This window comes from Grus americana, chromosome Z (genome assembly GCF_028858705.1).
Source record: "Grus americana isolate bGruAme1 chromosome Z, bGruAme1.mat, whole genome shotgun sequence".
Taxonomy (NCBI): Eukaryota; Metazoa; Chordata; class Aves; order Gruiformes; family Gruidae; genus Grus; species Grus americana.
The window spans coordinates 40,822,575-40,849,650 of record NC_072891.1 but is presented as its reverse complement, the minus strand read 5'-3'; the positions used below and the strand labels follow the sequence as shown (position 1 = coordinate 40,849,650).

Below are 27,076 nucleotides of genomic sequence, written 5' to 3'. Positions count from 1 at the left end.
ATGGTGTTCTGAACAAACTGAATTGCATGAAAGATTCTCATGCCAGTTTCTTCTTCAAACGAGATTGACCTGCAAGACCAATCTGCATTTTGTTTTGTTCGCTAGCTTCTCATGTCAAAGAGATTAGAAATACAATCAAAAAAGCCACGTATCTTAAAAAATCCATTTCATCTCATTGGGAGTCGTCTTAAACTACAAAAGCTCTCATAAGAAATTACCAATATCAGCATGTAAGAGTCACTTGCACATGTCCATTTTATTTTGGACACTTTTTATGGCCTAAGCAAAGTCAAGGTAAGATCTTTCAGTCAGTAAGTCCACTATTTTTTAAATTTGCTTCACAGTAATCTAAAGCATTCTTATGCAAAGAAGGCAAGATAAAGGCTGATGACATGCTCCTAGCAGACCAAAATTAAAGTCTTTCAAAACTAAGTGCTTTCCCACTGTGTCTTTCTCTCCTCTCACCATTGATGTCAAGAGCTTGTAGGAAAGATAGTCTACTATGCATTTGTGTAGTGTCAGCACAGTGGGGAGTGCAAAGGTCTTTTGATTATAAACTATGTAAGGACAAACTTCGCAATCCAGCTTTCAGAATGACAGTCAGTGCCCTTGGTGCCAAGTCCATTCATCACTCGACAAATTGGTGAAGAAAGGTGTCTTCAGATAGGAATTCAGAGGACACTTATGGTGTTATCCCTGGTGTATATCATTCTGGGCCCACGAAGTCTTATCCCAATATTGTCAATAGCAATTCTCTTAGCACCTGCTCATGATGTACTTTGACTTAGCTTGTCACAGCAGAATATGATTCTGGAAATGCAGTTCTCTGGATTAATGAAATTAATTTTTGTCTGCCTTTTGTTTTCCTGATGCTGTTTTCTCTTTTTCTGTAGCTACCCCCACTCTATTTGGCTGCCTGCTTCTGGTAGCGTGGGCACCTCAGCTGGCATCTATTTTCCACTCCTCTACCCTATGCGGGCCAAGGACTGAGGAGACAGTCTGAGATATTAATATTGGAGCACTGACTACAACAGAACAGGTGAAAAAAAGCAGTAACTGCCACCTCAAAATACATGTTTAAAGTTTGTAATATTTTAAAGCTAGGTTTATTCTTCTGAAAATGTCCAATAAATTTCCTAGTGCTCCAGGCACAGAGCAACTGGTTACAAGCCGCTGGCAGCTTGCGGCAGAATGAGCTTACAAACTCAACCTTTTGTAAATGAAATTTTTAAAGCGTTATCAACGTTCCGGCTGGTTGCAAAAGTTAGTTGCCAGACACTCCTAAAGTATTGCCAGACACCATGTCGGATCTTTCACCACTTCCCAGGAAGTAACTGGGACCTCAAAACCCATCCGGCATTACTCCAGGCTTTTGCGCCTCCTAGACGGCGGAGGACCCGTCCCTGGAGGGCCTGGGCGGGTGGCTGACGGTTTGGGGCGGGGGCGCAATCCTGCACACCTCTCGGCCGCATCCCGGCCACCTCCGGCCCGGCGGCCTCGGGGCAAAGGCGAAGGTGGCGGCTCACCCTCCGCCCTCCCTCCGCCGAAACCACTCCCCGAAAAGTCATTAGGGGGTGGGGAAATGGTGACAGCTTCAGGAAGCCGCCGCCGGCACCGGGAGACACCAAGGGGCAGCAGCCTACTGGGTGGCAGCTCCCAGCCGTCTCCGCCACTCCGCCGCTCCGCCAGCCCGCCCGCCGCCGCCATGGGCTCCCCTCAGCGCCTGCCGCTCGCCCACGTCTTCAAGGGGACCTTCGTGCACTCCAGCTCCTCGTCGCCCATGGAGATCCTCCGCGGACACCTGCTGGGGGTGGACGAGAGCGGGACGGTGAGCGCGGGGGGCGAGGGATGGGGTGTTGCGGGGACGGCTGGTCCGGGCGGCCGGCGGAGGCGTGGGGAGATGCCCGGGCCGCCGTCCCGAGCCGCTCCGCTCCAGGTGTCCCGCTCTCCCCCAGTGTCCCTCTGCCTGGGTTAAAAATGACCCTTTTCGGTCCCGAGTCCCGGTCCGGGCGGAGTGAGGGGCAGGGCAGTCTCCGACGGTCCGTAGGGAGAAAGTGGAAAATTTTCACACGCAAAGTACTCGGTGTCTGTCGGCAAGAGAAGGAGCCGCGAAGGGATTTCATCCTTGCAGGAGCTGGAGGTAACTGGGATGGCACGTTATCTCCTTGGAACGAGGATCCAGTTAGCCTAAATCTGTTTTTGAAACGTGCTAAATGTTTCCAAAACAGCAGCGTTTTGGACCAGGCATTCTTTCAGATTCTCTCAGTTGTCTGTCAGTTTCACAAGTGGGTTTTTTATTCTGTAAGTATCGAGATAATGATTGTGAGTAATTGCAGTGTAGCCCTTGTACTCATACACAGCCTTCTGAGTGAGGTGCTTTTTTTTTTTTTTTTTTTTCACCCACAAGAAAACCCATGGCATATACCCATAAAGAGTTAGGAAAATGATGATGTTGGGCATATTATTGGTGCAAGCCAAGTTTTAAACAAGCGTTGCAGTTACTAATAAGGCAGGATCGATTCTGGCAGGGAAACTGTATCATTCCCTTAACAATATAACAGGTGAAACTTAGTTTCACAGTGCATGTTGTGTAGGTAGGCTGGTAATTCAGTCTAATTATAGACTCAATAACATATATAGGTACCCTATATGTAATAAAAAAAGGTCATTTTCTTTCTTGCAGCTAAATAACAGAGTTCAGAGTTTCAGGCTTCAGTAACATTTGAAATCTGTGCAAAGTGCACTTTGAACCCTTACAGTGTTTATTTTCTCTGGTCCATGAGGGCCTGTTTCAAGACGCCTTCTTATAGCTCTTGAGTTTGGTGCAAGGCATAGCAAAGTCTATGAGAAGCTGTATTTTGATGTACAGGAGGGGAACAAAATCTTACACAATTAAGTATTGGCTCATGTCAACTAAAAGCAATAGTTGAATGAAAAAAGGGTTTAGTTTGTGTAACTCAGATGCAGGAGGCAGAAACTCATACCCCATCCCCCTCTCACTAATGGCAATTTCTGGAAAAGGGTCCCTACTCAGGACTTAGGAAATCAAGACCTTTAAGTGATTTTCTTGAAAAACAGCTAATTTAGTAAGCTCTACCTAAGGATCTGTACTCTCAGTCACTCTCATCCCTTCTCCTAGTGAACAAGGATTTACTGGATATTGTTTTCCTTGCATAAATTTGCACATTCCCACACAGTTGTTTAAAAAAACCCAAAAATTCCAGTAAAACACTGTTGTCCAAAAGTAAATTTCCCACCAGAGTACAGCAATAAGGACTTTCATTTTCTTCTATTTTTAATACAAATTCTTGGGATTTTACTATTCCAGGTTCTGATACAGTGAGTTTTGGTGCCATTTAGCCTATTACTCATAATTTAACCTCATGCAGAACTTCCACTGGAATCACAGAAGATGACTTGGCTTTTCAAGAAGGACGTGGCGATTAGAAAATTGCTTACTTTTATTGTCCAAATTTACTCAAAAACTGTTTCAGTATTACTCCAAAAGAAGTAAGTTTAACTAAATAGGTAACGTTCTTTTGCCTGATGTCGCCGACTCCATCGTGGAAAAATCTTGCATGGTCTCTGACAGGGTCAACAGATCAGCTTTTGTGAACAGCCAGGTTCTGTTTTCCAGTGTGAGTCTCTGCCTGTCCTCCAAGGGACACAAGTATACAAAGAGTGCTGCAGAAACACTGCCCAGATCCCCGCTGCACGTGAGAATATGTGGCTGTTAAAGGCCACAGATGAAATGTCAGCTCTCTGTGCTTTACTTGTAGATGAAAAGGGAACTTTAGCAAGGAAAACACCGCTGTCAGGTACAAAGACCCAGGTTATCATTAAGTTAGCAAAATAAGGACTGTGTTTAAGCAGTTTGAGGAGTAGAGTGGTGCTGCTCTTGAGGAATGGCAAATAGAAAGGGTAGTATTCCTCAGGGTAAAGAAAATAGACAGGTGCAAAATGTGACATCATTGAAATGTTGGTGTAATTAACTTAGCTGAGTAGAATATTAAGTAAATAGAACTAGTATTAAGCTAAAAGCTCCTGTTGAAGGCATGAAAAGAGCTAGAGTTGTGGAATAAGACTTAATATCGTTAAGTACTGCCAAGCATAAGTGTTTGATTTAAGCCAGCTGGGATAGCAAGTGATGTGTGTTAGCTGTACAAGAGGAAGGTGCTAAGGCACCAACATCCATCCGGAGTTCATTGCTTAGCCTTTCTCAGCAAGTTGGGGTGTTTGTTCAGGAACTGGACCTAGTAAGTGCTCCTGTCTCTCATCTAGCCTCACATTCTGGTTTCGGGACCTAGGCAAGAAATAGGCATCATGTCTCTAATTGCAAAAGTTAGCTAATCATCACAGGAACAGGGAGGGAAGAGAAGCATGTGGCAGGGGAAAGAAGGATGGACCCCTTACTCATGTTCGTCTATGAATATCATAGCCAGAAACAAAGTAACACAGGCACTCTTGGATCAAAACCCCTGTGTTCCTTCAGTCAGTGTCATTCACTTTCCATTCTTTCGGTAGCAAAGTTATTTGCACTGTGGTGCTTGGACGCAGTCAGAGTTTACTGCATCAGGGTTGATGCATGGTTTAGTGGACCAGCTATGCATTGATGGAGATGCTTTGGGCATCTCTTGGAATAAAGACGACCTGAACTAGGCACCAGGGTATGGAGGTGTCAGCTTCTCGTCTTTGGATCCTTTAGGCCCATCACATGGGTGACACATCAGAACTGATTTAAGTGTTTGGGCAGTGGTGTTAGCAGCTGTTGATCCTGGTTTTTGTGATACATCTTTCCCAAAGTGCTGCTTATTGTCCTTGACTTTTTGCTTTACAAGCTGAAGGTTTTAGTCTTGCCAGTGCACTTCTCTTGACCCTGTAGTGACTCTGCCATACAGTTTTTTCTTGATTTTACGGTGTTAAGGTCCAGAACTAATTTAAAGCACCAGTGCACCAGGCTGGTTACCTTAAATGTACAAGCAAATACTCAAGCAAATGTCCCAGCCTGGGACCTAAAAGACCTTAAGGCATTTGATGTTAGAAAGGTGGCCAAAGAAAATGCGTCCTAAAGCAACGGGGAACATCTCTTGGATGACCAAGGAGTTCTGTTGGGAAGTTTGTTTGAAAAGAATATATATGTCCTGCTGATTCATCCATAGTTGCATTTGACAACAGTGGACCAGGTGTCAGGTTTAGGGTTGATTTCATGTGTCCAACTCCCTTGAAACATATTTTCGTCATTCTTCCATGATTTAAGTGTTTTATTTATCTGCACCCTAAAAGTATATACTATCCACTTCTTTTCCATAGCAACGCCTGTTTCCAGAATTTGCCATCTGGTGTTTCATATTTCTCTCTCTCTTGCTTTTTTTTTTTTTTTTCCTCATTTTTTCAGCAGCTCTAACATTACTCATTGTGCATCCATTTTGACTTCAGCATCTGAGTGACATTTTCTTTATTGCTTATCAGAAATTTCAGTAGGTCTGTATTCTAAGCCCTCTGCAGATATATAGCTAACTAAGCTGGCTATATGACTCTTTAGGAGAGAGATGCTGCTTCGTGTGGAGTATTATTGGACTACAATATTCTTCCAATTTTTGCTAGTATGTATTTATATGGTACGATTTTAATAGGCTTTTTTTCTGATTAAAAATTTAAAACATCTGCTCTTTAAACAATGTAAATCATATAAGCCACGTGTGCATTTAAAAGACTGGGCAGCCAATAACTTCTTGTCTACAGTTAGCAGCCTTTGTTTATTTTTCTTTATAGAAAAAATAGAAAATGCAGAAGGTAATGTCATACACATAAAAAATGGGTGTGCAAATAACGGTTAAACAGTGCTCTTTTGGTCCTCTTGATCTTCCTCCTAAGTTCCTTCCTATTGCCTTTTTACAACTAGCTGATCTTGCCTTTACATGTTTTTTTAATTGCTGCCGTAGCAACTGCTGCCATGAGAGTGATACAGTTCCTCAGTGTGGGAATCTTCACAGGAGCAGAAGGATGCTGATAGCAGTAAGATTACTCCCTTGAACTTGGAGGAACGAGCTCTTATACCAAGGGATTTAGAAGACCATGAGTTGGTTTCTGGCAGAAATTGTGGTTAGACAAGAATTCCTGAAAGCCCAGGATAGCCAGTCTTTGGTTGGGGGAGGCAGCAGGGTCCTCTACCCCGTCAAGGGTAGCGGAAATCCAGATCCTGCCTGGAGCCTGTAGCAGGCATTTCAGTTCTTAGACTCCCTGCTCTTCGTTTCTTCGAGAGTTGTTGTGCCTATTATTGCCAGACCAGAGAACTAAATAGTTGAGAATTCAGCTGCCAAGAGTCATGTTGCAGATTTACCATGGAATTTAAAAATAAACAGAAAGTGTGCTAAAATTCTGCCTTGGCAACAGAAACCTAACAGCAGTAGAGCTCATGTCCTCTAGGAGACAAATGGGGTTGAGTTAGCCTCCAGATTGTAGGGGTTTTTAAAGTAAACAGAGATCTTATGCATGCTTTTAGTCTGTTCTGGAAAATGAAGATTATCTGTATTTTTTTCCCTCAATTTCTTTTCTCTTCCTAGGCACTTAGAAAATAAAAAAACCCCAACATTAATGACACGAGCAGAGAATTGCAAAATACTTAGCTCAGTGCCAGTCAGTCCTAGGCAAAGCAATTAATTTGACCCTTCTGGTTCTGGATATTGTAATTGCATTCCCGTAAGGCTGTTGCACAACTCTGTAATGGAAGACTGTACTGCTAGAGTAGTGGGATGTTACAGGAAAGCCAGTTAAATCTCTGCGGTTCTGCCCCTGTATTACTTGAGAATAAATTAACTGTTTTCTTACAAGTTACAAGGTGGGTGCGGTTATTCACTGGATGGTGAGTAACTGTTTCAAAATTATGCTTGATAATCAGGAAGAACAAGTATTTCAATGCAACCCTATCACCTTTGTAGTAAGTGAGTAAAATCTGTTTTAAGATGTGACTTGTTTTGCCTTCATGTAAAGCTGATGTGGGATACAGGTTTAAAGTATCTATGTTTTCTTTCTTTTAGATCGTGTTTTTGGAACAAGCTGAACAGCAAGAGCAACTGGCTAAGAAGTGGGATTTCAAAATGTCTGACATAAGAGAACTGAGTAACTAGTATGTGATTTTTGTAGATTAATTTCAGCAAATGCAGTTTATTCTCTAAGTGAAGTAATGTGAGTTTCTGTTAATACATTTTGGCAGGGAGCACACTAGATCCGGTCTCATAGGCAAAACTCCCTTTCAGCTCTGTGAAAGCTCTTAACCCAAGAGCTGCCTGCATCCTGGATGGGACTTGGAATGTGGACGGTCTGTGTGCTTTTTTTGCATTCCTTGGTTTGATAATGCAGCCATGGCTGAATTGTGCTGGCTGATTTACACTGCACAGAACAAAATGCCATATTTAGCTTTCATACATGACCTCTTCTGTGCTTAGAGAAGTAACTGGCGTTCTTTTTTGAGATTACATTTTATATCCCTTTTGTTAGCAGCAGACTGTGCCTAACTAGCTCGAAACTCTAGATGTAGTAAATGTAGGTAACACTAACACTGCAGATACAAAGTTCAATTGCTTGGGCTTTGACACACTCCCTAATAAAAACTAATAAAATTAAAAGACTTAAACCTTCTAAATAGAGATCTTTGGATTTCTAACTGTATTGCAGCTTGAGCATTTCTTTTTTTCTCCAGCCAGTGAAATCCCCCACCTTTCTGGTGAAGTCACATAGTTTTGGATTGCACCTACTATGTTTTGCATGTAGTAGCGCAAGTGTAAATGACTTGTGGCTTAGAATCTAGAGCTGCAGCACTGTTTTAGTGTTCTGTTGTTAAAAAATCTGTATGCTTTGTTGGAAGGCAAATCATACAGAATATGTGAGTCATCAGATGTTTTCTGCACTTGAAATAGCCTGAGGAAAATGGAAGGTGCTGGAAATACAGATCAGATTGAGAAAGATCTTTCAGCATTTCTAGTATGGAGGAAAACAGGAAGAAAGGGAACTACAAAGAGAAGAAATCACTGTTCATTCAGTAGTCAGGGAGAAGGGAAAAGGAATGAGAGAAATTTTATAGTGTGTGGAGTTCCAGCAGTAAACAAAATAATTACAGCAACTTCCTGGTAATGTTGATATATTCATCCCTGTTAATCCATGGACAGTACATGACAACAAATAATATTACATTTCCATTGTAAATATGCCTTTCCTGTCAAGATATTGAACAGAGATTTTTTCCACCAGTGTCTGTCTTCATTCTTTTATGATGATTTTTTACAATCAGGGTGGTGAGGCACTGGCACAGGTTGCCCAGAGAGGTTGTGGAGGCCCCCTCCCTGGCAGTGTTCAAGGCCAGGTTGGATGGGGCTTTGGGCAATGTGGTCTATGGAGGGTGTCCCTGCCCCTGGCAGGGGGGTTGGAACTAGATGGTCTTTGAGGTCCCTTCCAATCCAAACCATTCTATGATTCTGTGATTTGTAGACACAGTGGCTGTTCTTCCACTAAACATTGAAATTAATTGATTGTATATATATATATATATATAGAGAGAGAGAGAGACACACATATAACGTAGAGGAAAACTAGAGTATAGAGAGTTTCAGTTTCGTAAATATAATGGTCTGGCAGCTAGAGGCATTCCAACTATATCTATACTAGGAAGCAAGACCGTGCCCAAATCGTCTCTTTTTCAAGTGGATTCTATGGTGGAAAAATTTTAGTTTTGTGAAGTCAGTTTGGCTTTATTTCTTGGTATTTAGTCTGGGTAAATATTAAAGATAATTGGATTCATCATGCTCTTATATTACTTTTCTCTCAGCTAGCTATATATGAGTCTGTGTAAAAGTTATTATTCAACTTCTTCATACTGTAAAAGGAGAATGGGTTGAGGTGCAGTATGAGTTGACACGCTGATGCTGAAAGAGAAAGGTTAATCTGTACTTGCTGTTTACTCTAGTAGATTTTTCTCAAACATACTATTTAAAGCAAAACTACTTAGCATGGAAAATTTTGTGGTGTTTTTGACTATTATAATATTCTTTTCTTTCCCTAGTGAATTCTTCATGCCAGGAATGGTTGATACACACATTCATGCCCCTCAGTATTCATTTGCTGGTACAAGAGTAGATCTACCTCTTTTGCAGTGGTTGACTACCTACACATTCCCAACAGAATCCAAATACAAAGACAGTGATTTTGCAGAAGAAGTGTACACCAGAGTTGTTGTAAGTACTGCAAATGTCATTTACCTATTTGACATCATTCATATTTGTGAAATATACGTATGTTTTCAGAAAGCCAGCAGAAATAGTAAAGCATGTTTTAATGTCATGAAAACCAGATAAAACCAACAGGAAAACCACTGTTCTAATTGCCAGCCAAGACTGCCCCCTTATGAGTTCCAATCTTGTTCTATTGTTGCTGATAAGACAGTTCATTTAATCACATGGTTAACAACTAACTTGTTTATCATCTTTTCTGATATCTGAGTACAATGACCAACATTTAAGAGTTGTCCCAGAGCTAGTATAGCCAGCAGGTCTGACAACCTCAATGCAGAAATAACCAAGCATAGTAAAAAAAACAATTCAGAGGATACTTCCTTTTCTGCACAAAAAGCCTCTGTTATGAAATTGTCTTCTGCAAAGACTACATGAAGGAGAAGATGCTTCTCACAGACAACAAATCTGGGGTGTTTTGGAGTAATTAAGGGAGGTGTTTCTACAGCTGAGGCCCTTGTGGCAGGAATATCTTTCACTGAAGGGGCTTCAGATGAAGTCCATCAATGGTATTGTGGCACAAAGAGAGAGACTGTGTTTGAGCTAGACTGGTTCTGAGTAATATAAAGGTTTTAAGGTGAAGTTGCACTTGATGAACAATAAACAGCTAGGTCATGTTGCAGAGTACTGGTTCTGTCCTATAACTGAAATGTATCCTTTAACATGTGGACTGAAGCATCTTCCACAGATTAAACAATTTGGCCAGCATAAGTTGCCTTGCATTTGTCTAATACTGTGACAACATGTGTTGTCAAAATAACACAGTGAATCTGAAATAAATAGTAATACTGTCCTTGACACACAAATTAAAAACAACAACAACAAAACACCCCCCCCCCAAAAAAAAAAAAAACCAAAACCAAAAAAAACCCACCAAACCAAAATCAGCCCAAAAAGCCCAAACAAACCCCACCACCTTCTGCCACCTACCATAATAAAAACATGTAGGAGCAGCTTGGTCATAGACTCTAGTGACAAGCATACATGCCTTCAGCTACTTAAACATACAGGTGATCTCACCTTCCAGCTGTGTACCTCAACATACTGTTGCTGTCTCCGTCAGTTCAGACTGGGTGACATCAGCACAGCTAAAGTGCCCACTGTGCAAGGTGTTTGATAACATCACCTGGAAAAGAACTGCCAGTGAGAGATGGAAGTTAGTTGTAGGAGCTTCAATACAATGGTTAAGGTCTCCCCATGTGTATCAAATAGGACAAAGTCATGAAAATGTCTTTACCCCCAAATGCTGCAGAATACCAGTTGCTTTGCAATGTTTGATGGGGCTGATAATAACCTTCAATTGTTAGAAACAGGACTTACCCTGCAGGGAACAGATATTGTTTCATATGTATATTTGTACTTTTGGAGTTGTAATGAAAATATAGTGGATTCTTTCAAATCAAAATTCTGTTTCCAATAAAAACTTTCTATACTTGGTAAAAGAAAAAAAAATTAGGTGAAATTTGCCAGAATTTAGCTGGAACCTCCTCTTGTCCCTCAAATTTTAGGAAAGCCAGTTCTTCATGCTGATGTTTTGGAAACAGAATGTTTTTAGGTTTCATGATATTAGGAATCCGGAAGTAGAGAATTCTGGATTTAATAATCTAAGAAAGGCAAAGATAGTTTGTCTTAGTAATGACATTGTTATTTTTGAGACTCGTTTTAGGTACCCTTAAAGACATTTTTAATAATTGGCTTTAATTTGAATATTGTATGGAAAAGACAGCTTGGCTTCCTGTTTGTCAAATAACTAGCTCTAGCCATTCTCAAAAGTTGCGTTGGATATCCCACTGTCTATCTCATTAAAAAAAAAAAAAAATTCTCAAATTACATTGTAACCAGAATCTAAAACTGTAATTTAAACCTGTATGTTGGATAGGTAGTCAATATAGTTTGCATTAGTTCCAAGATCAAGTGAAGCTGTACATTTCATCATGACTTAATGTAAGTTTAAATGGCTTTTCATTTACTGTTATGTCCTCCAAAAGTAATACAGAGGTGTCAACCACCCTCTCCTTTCAAATGGTATAATTAATTAAATAAATAACACTCTGAACAGTTGTTCTAAGTTTACTTTGAAGTCTGTTACTTTGCATTCAGGCATAACAAAGGGGCTTCATGCATGAAAGCCTGGCTATTTTTCCCAGCCACATCAGGTGGCCAAATGAAAACCACTACTTTTCCCCAAAAGCCTTGCTTTGCTAAGGTTAGGTAAACAATGCTTCACTGAGAAAATTGGAGAGCCTTTCAAAACTAGGAAGTAACATAAATGACTGGTTCTTTATATTTCTAAATGTAAGTCAGGATTTATTTCCAGTTTGAGTGAAGGAAATATAGACTGGTTTCTGTGGGTTTACCCATTGTTAAAATCCTGTATGGATTTGGAAGAGTAATTTTTGTATTAACAGTCAGGTGTAAAAAAGCTATTCTGAAATTAAAAATTTTACCTTCCTGCTTCACTGCATAATTTCACAATAACTGAACGTTCTCGCAGTTTGAAATCAGACTGCCTGTTCTGCATTTTGGCAGCTTGGACTTTTTTTTTTTCCCCAGACAGTTGAAACTGATTTCTTTTTATAGAGGCGAACTCTAAAGAATGGCACGACTACGGCTTGCTACTTTGCAACAATTTACACAGATACCTCTCTTCTTCTTGCTGAAATTATAGGTAAGACTAATGAGTTTTGAAGGATGTTGCACAGACTGTGTTAGTTGAAGGAAACAGAGCTTGGGAGTTTTAGACTAGCTAGACATCTGTCTTTATACTAAATTGTTTTTTACTCAGCGTATCTGTCATACTGTATCCCCCAAATCCGCCCTAGTTACCCTTATTCACTTAACTGCCTCTCTCCTACTGTTGTTTCTGCTAGTCTCTTCATTCCCAAATCAGCTGCTGCCTGAGCTTGAATTAGGTCTGCTGGAGTTCCTCTTCAGCTGCAGTGCTCTGCTCTTTCTAGCCTTTTGCTATTTGAGGATTAAAGGGCTGAATGACAAGAAGTGCAGTCAGTGCATTAATTTCCTGATACTCTGAAGTTTCAGTTGAAACTGAAAAATCCCTACATCCCCTCTGAAATCACAACAGAGGAAGTTGCATCAGTGTCTTACCCCTCCCTTTTGTCCACTGCTGCAAGCACCTGCTGTTTGAAAGTGTTGTGATTCTTGCAGGATTTCTCAAGGCTCAGCCAGCTCCCAAAGCAGAGCAATTTAATGAAAATCACAGTTCCCATCAAAAAATCCCTAGTCTTTCTGATTTTGTAGGAAAACCTAAAACTTTGAAGCTGTTGTATTCAACAACTCAGAAAGTAAAAGTGGACAGACAAAAGAGATCTGATTTAGAAACATGTTTAAAAGCTTATAATTGAATATTATATGCATTCCTTTTAAGTCTTACACATGAGTTCTGAGTCCTAGCATGGAAAAATCTCAAGAAAGAGGCTAGAAGTAGCTCTTGTAATTTTACCCGTCCAACTGCACGTGGGAGGCACCTTAGGAACCTCGTTCCTTTTTCGTAAGGAGAGATGGTTTGTGAGATCTTTGTGCCTTTTCTAAACTCAGGGTTATCATCTACTACCGCTACTGTGCTTTGATGCTTGTGTTTCTCATCCTCTACTTCACAGTGGTCTTCTTTATATATTACTATTATGAATTCTGGCTGTGGTTAAACTAGAGTAATCTAGAACTCAATTATAATATTTATAAAGTTGGGTACTAATGTGGAAAAGGAGAACTCCTATGTAAATATGGTTTGGTTTTTTCTCTTTCCTTTTCAGCCTTAAAAGTCATATGGATGGTCCCAACTTAAGAAAAGAACATAAATTCTGTTCATCTTAAATGAAGCTGGGGTGGAATTTGCTCTTTTGATTTCAGTACAGGCTTTCATAGCAGTTTTTGAGAAACAGTGATTCCGAGTTTTATATTCTTATGCATCTCAACAGATAAATTTGGTCAACGAGCGTTTGTTGGAAAAGTCTGCATGGATCTGAATGACAGTGTGCCACAATACAAAGAGATTACTGCTGACTCTGTCCGAGAGACAGACAGGTAAGGTGATTAAATTGAAGGCACAACCTTTAGAAATAAGACTTTTTCATACATCTGAAAAGCGAAGGTGAAGCTGACTAGGAACTTACAGATGTAAATTTATTAGGAACATTTTTTTTTCTTCTGACAGTATTGTTTCCTACAGCTCTGGCAATTCCTGCATACCTAGCTGCTGCACAGCCCAAGCGGTTTCTCTCTAGCTCCTCCAAAGAAAGGGAGAAGCGAAGGCCCTAGGGTTTGGAGAGAATACATGCATGTTGTTGTCTGTTTTCTGCCTGCTCTTTTTCTTTCACAGCTCTGTGTGTGGAGGTGATGTGACCTGACATGGGATGGTGGGGTGGCAATCAGTTCCTTTGCCCCCATCAACTTCTGAGCTATTTCCTTCCCCCGTTTAGGATAAAGCTTTATTCAATTGTAGGAGACAGCTTTCATATAGCCCATTTTAAACATGCTGTGGTTCTCCTCCCCTCCAGCATAGCACCAGTGAAATTACTCTAACTTACAGCTGAGAGAAGGAAGGAGAATCGAATCAAGGCAATGTTCATGGCAAAGGGGACCCAAGACGAGTATGGCAGCCTGCTGTCTTAGGTTTCCATAGTCTTTTGCATCCGTGTTCAGAAAATGCTTACGCAGCTTTTCTCACAGCATTATTTATTTACTTGTATAAATGTTTCCAATATCATGGTGAAACAGAAAATACTTAACAGTAATATAAACATGGCTCTTGTGTGAAGTTGCTACCTTATGTTTAAAAGTCATGCTAGAAGAATGCCAGTGAAAATTAGAAATAGTTATGGATTTCTAATGGTGTTGATATTTAAAGACATTTTAAAAACATGTGGTATTAGTCATTTGCACTCTACTAACATTTGTTTTCCTTCGCTCCCCATTTTTTGTAATACAGCATGAAACTTGCTGGATGGGTCTGGAAGTGGCAGAACTTCCGATTTTGATAGTTTTTAAAGGTTCAGAATGATCTGAACAGCTTTCTTTCAAATACCTATCTTGTGTCTCCAACTCCCTTCTCACGTGATTGTGTTAATAATGAATGTTTCTCTGCTTGGGGTGAGAGCATGCCACAAGTGCTCCAGAGCTGTCTAGACAAGAGGGGTGTGCGCTTGTCAGCATGGATTGCGACTACTTACCTCATCAGGCCTGAATCGCAGCAATACAGTTGCAGAAGGATGAAAAAGCTCGTCCTTAAAGAGGGCAAACTTTTTTTTTTTTTTAAAGAATGTAAGAAATGTGGTCTGTCACACTGTCAGAAAATGTATTACACTGATTTCAGTTCTTTACAGTTACCCTCCGGAAATATTTATGTTGTATGTGTAATATACAATTCCAAGGGCTTCATATAGTAAATCTAAATTCAAGCCAAGAATTTGAATCTAGCCTTCTCCTGCAAAGATGGCTCAATAAAAACTTAAGGAACTGAAATCTAGAATACATTATATGCTGCTAATGGTTGTAGTCATCTGGAAAGGGGAGGACCTGTGTTCAAATCTGTTCTGCTACAGAAGACAGTGGTTTGGACCTGAGCTTCCTTCCTCACAGAGAAGTACATATGCCAGCAAAGTATAATGTGTTTTGAGAAAGGTATTTCAGATTTGAAACAATGCTGACACTGTTCAAACAATGTGAAAAAGAGTGCAAACAGCCATCGCATCACCTGAGAGTTATACCTGTGTTACACAGTTTCTCCTCCAGCGAATATTTTATTGTATCAGGTGAATCAGTAAGAGGAGAGACAGACGGACCGACAATACCTAGTTCAGTTTGTATTTTGGGTCTCAAAGTTGATGGACTCAAACTCTTCTGGTCATTGCAGAAGTTTAGCTTAGGTCTCTCACTTCCAGCTGGTGATCTAGCATCAGCTTCAGTATTACAAAACTAGCCTCCAGCGTTATTTTCTTTTCCATCTGAAGATATTTGACAAATCTCATTCAGTGTTTGTTGTGGCGAAAACTATGGGTTTTTCTGAATATAAACTATGACACAAAAATTCACAGAGATTCTGTCCAGAATCCATCTCAAATTGGCTTTTTTTATTTTTTTTTTTTATTATTATTTGCATACAGTATGCATATGAGTTTTCAAAGATTTTCTTCCCTGCAAAGTCAGAGGAAGTTTTATTTGCTCATCTGCTTTATCCATAATCGCTGCTCGGGGTTTTTTGTAGAGGTCCCTGAGGTAGCTTCTTTTATTTAACAAAGTAAGTAAGTAAATCTATACTGTATTTTCCATAAGGTGGATAATCTATAGGCTAACATTAATATAAACATTTCCAGAAAATGAAGGGTCCTATAAATGAATGAGAACTTATGCAACTACTGCAAGTGAGGTATGAAAAATTGCAGCATCTTTTTAAAACAGGATTTTAAATTTAAAAAAAAATATATATTTACTGATGTAATTTAAATTCATGGACAGACAAATTTAAATGTTGATTTTTTTCTGTAATGTTGTAGCTGTAGCTTATAATTATGTTTTCAGTGAATTTAATGTAACATGTATTTGGTTTTCAGTGAGATCTTAGGGTAATTACCACATGTCTAATGTTAATTATTGCAAATGAAAAAAATTCTGCATATTCAGGGTCAAATTCACAACTGACATAATTTGGTGTAACTATGTGCACTTCATTGTGTTGCTTTTTTTAATTTCACCTGAGAATCTGGCCCAACTTTCTCTAAAAAAAAGAAAAAATTATCTACATCTGAAATGCTGAATAGAGCATCTAAATAAATATTTTCTGTATTTTTCATCATTTGTAGCACAGATGTCAGATTTATAACTGATTTTTTTCCTACCCTTTTTCAGGTTTGTTAAAGAACTACTGGAAAGGAAAGTAAGTAGAGTTCTCCTTTGTATTCACTTCTGTATTCAGAAAATGCTGTGTCAATATATGAAATAGTTAATCCCACTGACAAACTCTGCTGGCTTAGTAGCAAATCAATAAAGTACATCTTTCTGTGTAGCAGGCAGAGATCATCAGTCTGAAAAATGTCCTGCTAGCCATGTTGTTGAGAAATGGACTTGTAGCAGTGTAAATTCAGTTTCGTGTGGTCAGAGCACAGCAGAGTGATGTTCTCTGTGTGTTCTCTATTGACTTTAAAATATTCTGATTCCTAGAAAGGACAATTTTCTGTGAAAGAAAGGTGGAAGTCAGTCTATCACTCGGTGGTATATAAATAGACTAGTAAAAGAAGTTCTTAGCAGCAGAAATCAGTATTTTTACAGTACAGTTACTAATCCATTACCAAATTAGTATTTTGGGTCAGCACATGTCTTCCAGTATGTTTCTAAAGAAATTCACGTTTACACTCCTGAGGTAAAGATAGAGATTTGCACTTTATTATTAGAAGCAGGGATACTTTTCTTAGCAGCCTTTTGTTTTCAATGGCTTAATTTGTTGACATTTGTATCTCAAACTATTCAAGAACAAATGCCTAGAGTTTAATGCCTAAATCATATCTATTAGTAGAGTAAATCAGCTAATTGCAGCAGCCCTGAGCTCCTTGTATCTGGGAGATGGTATAAGAAACTGCAAACGAAGTTATCATATACCATCTTCTAGTGGTGCCACGTGCACAACTATTGCCTATGACTTGTGATGCCATTGTCTATTTTTCTGGTGAAAATTTTAATCCAGAAGTGCAAGGTGTAAAGTAAACATCTGTAGCTCTAGCCTTGGTGTCTTCTCCACTATTTCCTACTGCATAGCAGATCTGATGCTACCACTAATCTTCCTATCTAGGGAGTATAGGGACAGTTTGTAGCTATCACGAGTGGAGAAGATTGAACAATAAAAAGGCTTTGGTTTAACAGAACTCTGCAGTTTTGCATCGTTAAGTATTTCATATTCACAGAAATGGGACTCAGAAAAACATCTGGTCATTCAACTGACTTATTTCTCGTAATGCATATTGGACTGTCAGCAAATATGAAAAAGCTTATCCTGAAGTCTGGTAAAATCTCAGTGACTCAATGAAAGAGTTCTAATGAAAATAACTTCTTTACTAAGGTTTATTAGAAATGTTTTCAGAAAAAAACTTTGATTCTCTATTTCTGTGGTGAAATCTCTAATAAAAATAAGGAAATGACTATACAACTTGAGTCGGCAAGGATGCAGTAAGCAGTAAGTGATGGAGACAACATGTAATTGCTGTGTAAATGCTTGTCTTAATTATGATTACTGATATATAGATATAGAATCCCAAGCATGTCTTTTTAATATTTTCAGTATCCAAGGGTACAGCCTGTAATAACTCCCCGCTTTGGCCCTTCCTGCACAGAGGATTTGCTGCGTGCCCTTGGCGATTTAGCACAGGCTCGTGATCTCCATGTGCAGGTAAGCTCTGAGAGCTCCATATACAATTTAGTTTGGATAGATAGCATGCAGACCAGGGAGTATTCATAATTTCAGCAAAACACTTAAATCACAGTCGTGGCTTTACCCCAGCTGGCAGCTGAGCACCATGCAGCCGCTGGCTCACTGCCCTCCGGTGGGATGGGGAAGAGAATCGGAAAAGTGAAAATGAGAAAACTCGTGGGTTGAGATAAAGACAGTTTAACAGGTAAAGCAAAAGCCACACGTGCAAGCAAAGCAAGACAAGGAATTCATTCCCCACTTCCCATGGGCAGCCATCACCAGGACAGCAGGGCTCCATCACACGTAACGGTGACTTGGGAAGACAAACGCCATCACTGCGAACACTGCTGTCCCCCACTCCTTCCTCTTCTCCCAGCCCCTTATATGCTGAGCATGACATCATATGGTATGGACTATCCCTTTGGTCAGTTGTGTCCCTTGCTGACTTCTTGTGCAGCCCCAGCACACTTGCTGGTGGGGCGGTGTGAGAAGCAAAAAATGCCTTGGCTCTGTGTAAGCACTGCTCAACAACGCCAAAAACATCTCTATATAGCAAAAAATCTCTATATTATCAACAGTGGTTTCAGCACAAATCCAAAACATGGTCCCATACTGGGTACTATGAAGAAAATTTACTCTATCCCAGCCAAAACCAGGACACACATTCTTACCTTGGAGCCTGTCTTTTAAATTGCTCTGAAATTAGTAATGGCACTCTGCAAGAACACTGTGACCTGCACAGGAAATGAAAAAGCTCTTAGCTGGAAGGATGCACAGTTCAGCAAGCCCCAGTGCATGGTCACTAAGGGACTGGCACCCAGTATCATAGGTTAGAGCAACCCTTTGGTTGCTCAAGATTGCTCTTCCTGGTCTAAGGTTGTTACGTCTGTCTTCCTGCTTTCTGTTGTTTCTGTACAGAACATATTTTACCAGATAAAAGAATTACTCATCTTTGTATCTTATTTAACATTGTTAACATATCTATGAGATTGCCAGTGTAATGAAGTTTCTGCTCTAAAAAAGACATATTTTAAAGCTTACTGGTCTGTTGAAACTTTGAGATGCTTCTTTTTTGGTTATGCAGTTCTAAGCATATACTGTTTTAAAGCAAGTCTACATTAGGATTTCTTGTCATTATGAAGTGAGCATTTTGAAAATATATGTTTCAATGGGAGTATAGGAGGTCCAGATTTTTATCTGAAACCAAGAATTAATCAGCCTATCTGAAGATACATGGAGTAGCTACCTATATGTTGCCCTGATTCCAGGGTCCACTGTGTGGTAGGCTGGTTCTCTCTTTTACCTCACGCTCATATGTATTATTTTATTTATTATTTTAACATTTGCCAAATACCAAGTCAGCCATTATGTCATCAAACTACTGGGATGGACTATCCAGGCATACCATTTCACATCAGTTTTAAAGGAGCAAATGGAGCTACTTTTTTGGGTCCCAGGGACCTCTCCAATGAAAAGAGAAACCCAAGGACTGCATAGATCTAACTATAGGCTTTAAAAATACTAGTTTCTATCATTACATGTTTAGTACCAGTAGGTTGCTCAGAAGGTTGCAGTGTCATATTTAAAGCTATTTAAAGCACTCATTGATATTTATTTTCTTATTGCAGAGTCACATAAGTGAGAATGAAGAAGAACTCAAACTTGTGGCGAACATGTTTCCTGCCTACCAGAATTACACTGAACTATATGATAAAAACAAGCTGCTTACCAGCAAGGTAGCTGCATAAACACTTCCACAGCACAGCTTAGATTTATCCATGTAGAGAATATGATGTTAACTGTAGTTACCTGGGAAGTTTGTATTGTTTTGTCAAGGTCAGTGACATCTGGGGGAAAGTAAATTGGTTTCATGTTCTTTGTTGCACAGGTGTTGGTCAAGGTACTCGAACTTTTAGACAAGCCCACACTTTTCCTAAGCGTTTTGGGGGAGTTGAACAATGAAGCTATTTTATGATCTGTGATCCATTTTCCAAGGGCTCCAAAGAGAATTGGGGCAGTGGGATCAGAAGGACACTAGGTAAAGCTGGTATTGTAGGAGCTGGTAGTTCTTGGGCAGTACTCAGTTACTCTTACATTACAATGTTCTTGCACACTGCTTTTACCTGAAGATTTGTTTCATGGTGTTATGGTAGGACCAGCTTAATTTTTTGGCAGTTTCCTACAGAAAGGCAGCTTGTCCTGTTGTGTTCTGTGTGTGAACCTCACATACGGACAGGTACGCTTTACTGCTCTGACTATCCAAGAGTGCTGTCATCTCATTAGCAGATTTTACCAAGTATTGAAAGGCACAGTGACCTGAAGTGTTGAAATTCATTAGCGCTTTCTGCTGGTGAGATAAATGCAAGCAGATCTGATACCAGCCCCTAATAAGTACAGGCTGGAGTGCCAGAGCACACTTTATTAGATAGTGGAGAGCCCACGCAAGAGTGAATATGAACCGCCTAACTACAGTCAGAGTGCTTAAACATGAGTCAAATTGATTTAAAATTTCAGGAGAGAATTTTCAGAGGCACAAAAGGCAGATGGGGACTCCTTGAGAATTAGGTATTGAACTCCCATTTCTACCTTTGAAAATGTACCCCAGTAAATTACTTACAGCCCTTTTTACCTGAGAAATCAATACGGGCTACTTAAGTACGTACACAGTATTAACTTTTGTTCTATACACACTGATTTGTTGTGTCAGTGTACTGAAGAGAATATTAGTGCTGCAAAAACATAGGTCTTAATTCTATCAGACTTTTATATGGACAGCACTGAAAACGGTCACTGAAAATCAGGCTTACCAGTGCTTTCTGGCGCCAGGCTCCTGGTTGTTTGGGAAGCACTCTATTAAACACAAGCATAACGAAACCACAGACATTTACCCCTCCCCAACCGCCGAAACTAAGACACCAAATTAATTTTTTTAATGTTTTAAAAGTATGTTTTTCAGAGCTGTGGCTGAAAGATTTCCTTCTTTTTAAAAAGCAGTACTGATCAGCAGAGATATGGTTCAGCAGCTACCATATGTATGTTCTTTCCTGAAGATGTGGCTATTCTCATTGCGTGTTCAGTTACATTTGAGCTTGATGAGTAGAGATGGCAAGCATACAGTGCTATTAGGAGATGCTCAGTGGAAACAGTCCCTGTGCCGCTCTCATTTTTATCAGCAGATTGCAAGGTCTAAGAGTGCTCTTGCTCCTCTCTTTGAGTGGGCATTTGGCATGTGACGTAATTCCAAGTAGATCTGTGTGGGAATAATTAGTTTATGTCCTATTAAATGATACTATCCTATACTTCTATGTTTTGTGTATACTGCTTGTGAACTTATTTTTAAAGTCAGCTATATAGGTCAAGAAAGAAAAGTCATTAATCAGTTGCATAACAAATTAGATTATTTTAATTAAGGAATATTCCAGATACATATATCAACCTGGCAAAACCTTTAGAGACACAATGGGAAACATGCTAAGAGTACATACATCTTCTATTATACCTGATGTATTCCCAGCCCCAGTACTTAATCTCTGTGTTAGCTATGAAATATAAATCATAAGGCTACTACAGTGTTAGGTCACTGGGGAATTCTTGGTTTTGTTCCTTGAAGCTCTTAGATCACAGCAGTCACTGCAAGAGTCAGAACCCTATCTTCTTACATTCGTAAGTGAAAAAAAGCTGAGGGAGTGATATGTCGGGCATAGTGAAGTTAATGAGAGTTTCTCCCCTGTTGATTTCAAGAGCTTCATTCAAGAAATGCGTTAATTTCCCCCGGTGGTTACAGGTGTCCTTTTGGCTATTAAAAGCAGCGCAGCAAAAATCACAGGCACTGAAGTAAATGCAACATTAAGTAAATTGGTGATTCTGTTTTTCTTTAGACAGTGATGGCTCATGCCTGTTATCTTTCTGACGAAGAGCTGAAACTTTTTAGTCTTCGTGGAGCTGCAATTTCACATTGCCCCAGTTCTAATTTTTCGTAAGTTAAAAAAAGCGAAAAAAAAAAAAGGTATACAATTAAATAAAGCTGTTCACATGGTATCCTGGTTCCAACCTACCGTTACAAGGCTATGTATATGATACCCTATTCCACCAGAAATTACCTATTGGATTGAGCGTGACTGTTCATGCTCCACTTCTGCATGGTATGCTCTGGATTGACTTGTGATCTTGCTGTATAGTTATATATTTATTATATATATAATATATATATAAATATACATATATATATAAATATTTTTTAAAAAACTTTATTTCTTTTGACTGTTCTATCAATGGCAGATTCAGGCCACATCTCTTCACCTCAAAGTATGCATGTTTTGGGTAAATAGGAATGGGCTATATAGTCTTTCTATTAAGCGGAAATGAGATACTGTATGGTATCCAGACAGGATACTGTACTAAATGTTAACAGTCATTTTGCTATCAACATAATCAATATCTTGTTTGTGATGACTTACTGGAGCTCATGAAATGACCTCCCATCTCTGGAATATACTTTACATCATATTTTGATTTTTTCACAGGTGTCCTGAGAGCTCATTTTCAGCAGATAACTACAAAACTGGGAGTTTTTAACTGAGAAAAACTGCCTTTATTTTTGGTGATTAAACCACATCTTTCAGATGTGTGAATACAAATGCTCCATCCCAGTTTAATAAACCCAATCTATTGCACACATTCTGAGACCCTCTGTCATGAAATGGCTCTGCAGCCCTACTCTTCCTAAATTTTCTCTCTGTGTGTCACAAAGAACACATTTCTTCTTCCAATCCAGGTTGTGCAGCGGAGTCTTAAATGTGCAAAAGGTCCTGAAACACAACGTGAAGCTTGGCCTTGGCACAGGTTAGTAGTTTGCTGTAAAAATGTTTTATTTTGGAAACCATTGGGACATACAAAATCATGCCTACTTGTTTGTATTTAAAAGTCAATATGTCTCCAACATACAGACCTGCTTTTTTTCCCCCACTACTTCTACAGTAATGAAGTCTGTAGTACTGAAATCTAGAGCTGGTCCAAAAGTGTTTAAAAAGAAAACCAAACATGAATGAAGAAAGTTTTGTTCCTGTCGTGAGAGTAAACAGGGCTTAAACAACAACTTTTCAGGTTTCTGTTATTCTGTGTTGTGTTCTGTTTATCTGACTTTGTATGTGAGAGCACCTTTATTAGGAATTATACATTCAGAGACAGCGCTCAACAATAAAACTTTTTGTGTTTATCATATCTACCACTTTGTAACATATAATTAAAGCTCATGGAAATTTAACCCAGAGAATTATTCCCAAAGCTTCTTTCTAAGAGTCTGATCCCTTCTAGATGTTGCCGGTGGATATTCAGCTTCTATGCTTGATGCCATCAGGAAGACAATGATAGCATCTAATAGCCTTCAGATCCATGAAGTGAATGAAACAGGACTAACTCTTAAAGAAGCTTTTAAACTAGCCACTCTAGGAGGAAGCCAAGGTAAGAAAAAATTTATTTAGGATGTACACAGAGAATTACAGCTTTTTGATATTATGTCTCCCTGTCTTTAAAAGGCGGCTGAATTCATAGATTTTTCTGGTGCCACAGTGAAGTCTAAAATGTTTTTTGCTGGGAAGAGATATCCTTCAGTCTCTCATACCCATACTAGGCTTATTACAGAAGAGTATTTGTATTGATTTTGAGAGTTTAATAATAGAATCTTAATGATTTTTCAGGGTTGTACATTTTCTTTTCAAAGATCCTCAAACTTCTTAATCATTAGTGCTTGTATGTTTATCACACCAATTGGAAAGACTTTGTTTTCTCAGCAACTAACACTTATAGGAAAAGCTGTGCAATTACTATAAAATCATGCATCCTGTTTGTCATCAGTTTCTAATTTTGTTTCTGCTTTTTGAGCTCTCAGTGAGGCAAATTGTCACTATCTTTCCAGCAAATCAAAACATCATGCATATAACTCCTCAGTCAGAGAAAAGCACAAAGTTTAAACAGGATATGCACCACAGTTGTTTAAGTCACAGTTGCATCTGCAGAATATAGCCATACAGTATATTGGTTATTCTGTTTCACTGCCATGTTTTGTCATGATCAGTATGCACATAGTGATTTATACAATTAGCAAAGTTTTATCAGAACTTGTAGAATTTAGCAGAGAGCAAATCCACATTTAAGAAAAAATTACTATTTCAGTAAGCAGAAATGAACCCACTACCTGCTAAAGAACTGGTCCCAGGTCTTTTCCGTGTAAGGTTTTTGTAGTTGTCAGAAAACACCCTTGGGAACTGATAATGGAAGACTGAAAGAAGTAGGGAAAATGTCATCAAACAAGTCTTCTCAGGACTGTATTTGAATTTCTGCATAGTGTAAAGGGGAAATAGAGAAGACAGAAAATGGGCAGGGGACAAAAAAGGAGAGATATTTTTCCCACAATATATACCGTTCTTATAAAAGGTGAGAATAAATTAGCTGAGATACAGAAAGAAAAACTTACAAAAATCCCAAACTCATATGTGGTTTCCCTTCCTAGCTACACTTGGGCTTGTTTTATCTGGGTTCTTAGGTTTACTTAGTAATGTGCTTATTTTATATATTGATTCTGAGCTGGTTTAGCCTTACCGAGTCACTTTCAAGGGTAGAATATAAAAACTCATACAACCTTCCAGTAGCCTGGATGCGTACAGTTTGCGGAAATTCAAATGAGTAACACTTTGTTGCAATCATTTGCTTTGCTCAGACTCCTAACACTTGTCACCCTCTTGTGTTTAATCTAAAAATTGCATTCTGCTCACAAACGTGAAGGAATATGATATTATTTCAGTTGAAACTGGTAGGTAGACAAAATATTTCACCATTTGGAGGAGTTCAAACATTAAGGTATTGTGAGGTTCCTGCCACACGCAGACTTCACTGAAGGCTGAAGTTCCTTTGTCAGACCTGAGCAATATGAAAACAAGTGAACAAATTATTTGCAGATATTATACCCTTTGATAACTTAGTTTAAGTCCAGAGTTGATTTAATACACAGATACTTTGCACAACTTAAAACTATCCTAAGTCATTTCCAAGGAGGCACAAAGGCCTGTCTTTAGGTATTTTAAGCACTTGCAAGCACCCAGTCGCTGAAGATCAAATTGTAGATTTTCAGTGCTTGTGAACCTGAGAACCAGAGGTTGTAATGAACCTTTGCATTAACAAAGCTAAATAATGGACCACAAGACAAGTCTTACAGGTGGGTATGAGACCTTCAGATCTGGCTATGATTTTTTTTTCCACACCGTATTATTCTGTGTTCCAGCTAATTACCCTCAGTTATCCTCTCTTGCACACCTCTTTTATTATCATATTATTATATGCTACTATTGTAATAGGTCTATACAACCTATCAAAGTTGCTTAGACTGTTTAAACAATTAAATCTAATACTACCTTAGCAAGGTGAGTATTATTATATACATTACTGTTTCTCTGACTTCATTTCCCCTTTTGGAGCTTTAATGTTTTTGCAGTGTAAATTATTGTTATTCCACTTCAAACAGTCAGTGACCTATACATCAGCTCTGCAATGACACAAAATCAATGGAGAACATTAAAGAACAAAAGTCAAAAGCGGGGTTCAAATTGTTTTCAGATTTCTTTTACCCTTAACAGATGCCCTTCAGAAATTCACCAAAATACACGTTTCACTGAGAAGTTGCTTAAGAACTCAAATGCTGACATACTCATTGTTGAATTTGCTTTCATATTTTTCCTTGTAATTGTCTAAATTCTTGTAGTTCTTCTTAGGAACATCTCAAACAAGTTGCCAGGTACTTCCACATGGTGGAAAGAGGCTGGCGTTGAAGATCTGTTTGTGAACTTATTTTCTTCCTCAGCTCTAGGATTAGACGATGTGATTGGAAACTTCGAAGTCGGCAAAGAATTTGATGCACTGCTCATCAACACGAAGGCTTCAGATAGCCCTTTTGACTTGTTCTCTGCTGATAATTTTGAGGTAATCAGAATAGGATGAACGATCCACAAAATTGCTGGAAATGACATGGGGAAGGTCCGTGATACAGCCAAAATAAGTCTCCTCAGAGTTATTTCAGTAGCAGGAGTTGGGTGTACTACACCACTGCTGTCGGTGTTTCAGCCCAAGAGGTTCAGTGGTTGGTTGTTGGGTTTTTTTAGAGTCTTGCTGTCCTCAGTGACAGTCCCATATCCTCATGAGCAAAAATGCATGTAACGTTTTTGAACGCATGCCTTATTAACCCAAACTGACAATTCGAGTTAGATATTTGCAGTGACAGATGGCAGCCAAGAGAAAGCAATTCGGTTTTAGTTAACTCTTTGAATTCAGACTCAGAAATAGCAACCTGTTCCCAGATAAAGGTTGGGTTGCCTTGACTGCACTGCTACTGTAAATTTAAGCAAGAACTTGAGATTTTATGCAAACATATAAGCAGTATTTGCGTTATGTAATAGGCACACCTTCTCATACAGAAACATTTTATGATTAAAAAAAGGTAATAAACAACAGTTACTTGAATTTACTGATGTGGCCAGACTGTCTATCACTGTCTCTATTCTGAATGTTACCATTTACTTAGAAATGTGGGCATAAATGGTGAGGTAATTGTTCCTTGATCGGTTTCATCCACAATAATCTGGATTAGATTAAATTCTTTACGTTTTAAACCTTATTCAAATAATTCTGGAAAAAATATTTTCCAGTTTAAGTCTAAACCTTTTTAGCTAAGTTAGCAGTTCTTAGGAATTTAAAAATGCTTACAGTTTTGTCTAATTTTTCAATAAGTAAATGAATTTGAGAACTGTAGAAAAGAGGAAGGGGAAGTATTGTGGTTTAGGCATATATTTGTTTACACTGTCAAACTTGTGCAGTGTTTTCTTCCTGAGACGTACAGCCTTCTTACTGAAAGTTATTTATAAGAAAACATGCAAATTAAGTTTTGATTTTACTGTTAGTAGGAATATTTGGGAAAACTATTTTTATCAATTCTTTCAAGCTTCAAATAGTTGTGATCTGGGATAGCAGATGCTGCTTTCTGAATTTGGTTTTCTCCCATTTTTTTTATAGGACACCCTCCAGAAGTTCCTGTATCTAGGTATGTTCTGATCCTCAGCCCACATAAAATTCTTTTGTTGTTTCATACATCAAAAATTGCCTAAATTAATGTGGAGGTTAATGATGAATTTATTTATACATAGTTAAATACATATTTGTTTACAGCAATTAAATATATTTATTTACATTGTATATAAACATTAATATTTCACTATTAATATTTATTTACATTGATTGAATAGACATTTACTTGCATTTATTAGTATTTATTTATAATACTAAGTAAGAATTAAGTGGTTTAACTTTTGTTCTTTGGGACATTAACATGACCAGATGC

At 38.8% G+C, this 27,076-nt stretch overlaps 1 protein-coding gene across 2 annotated transcripts in view; it reads left to right on the top strand.

Annotated features, from left to right (window-relative positions):
* Positions 1 to 1,564: 1,564 nt before the first annotated feature.
* Positions 1,565 to 27,076, top strand: part of GDA (guanine deaminase) — a 33,026-nt gene continuing 7,514 nt past the window's right edge. Inside the window, exons 1-13 of one of the 2 annotated variants that reach the window (XM_054809111.1) lie at positions 1,565 to 1,828; positions 7,038 to 7,126; positions 9,056 to 9,227; positions 11,862 to 11,949; positions 13,217 to 13,322; positions 16,143 to 16,170; positions 17,566 to 17,673; positions 19,323 to 19,430; positions 21,573 to 21,670; positions 22,469 to 22,536; positions 23,008 to 23,154; positions 25,547 to 25,665; positions 26,752 to 26,779. In XM_054809111.1, the coding sequence (XP_054665086.1) occupies positions 1,583 to 1,828; positions 7,038 to 7,126; positions 9,056 to 9,227; positions 11,862 to 11,949; positions 13,217 to 13,322; positions 16,143 to 16,170; positions 17,566 to 17,673; positions 19,323 to 19,430; positions 21,573 to 21,670; positions 22,469 to 22,536; positions 23,008 to 23,154; positions 25,547 to 25,665; positions 26,752 to 26,779 (1,405 nt within the window). In that variant the 5' untranslated portion in view covers positions 1,565 to 1,582. Of the gene's footprint in view, positions 1,829 to 6,719; positions 6,839 to 7,037; positions 7,127 to 9,055; positions 9,228 to 11,861; positions 11,950 to 13,216; positions 13,323 to 16,142; positions 16,171 to 17,565; positions 17,674 to 19,322; positions 19,431 to 21,572; positions 21,671 to 22,468; positions 22,537 to 23,007; positions 23,155 to 25,546; positions 25,666 to 26,751; positions 26,780 to 27,076 lie in introns of those variants that run through there. The other variant, XM_054809112.1, reaches the window with a different exon arrangement.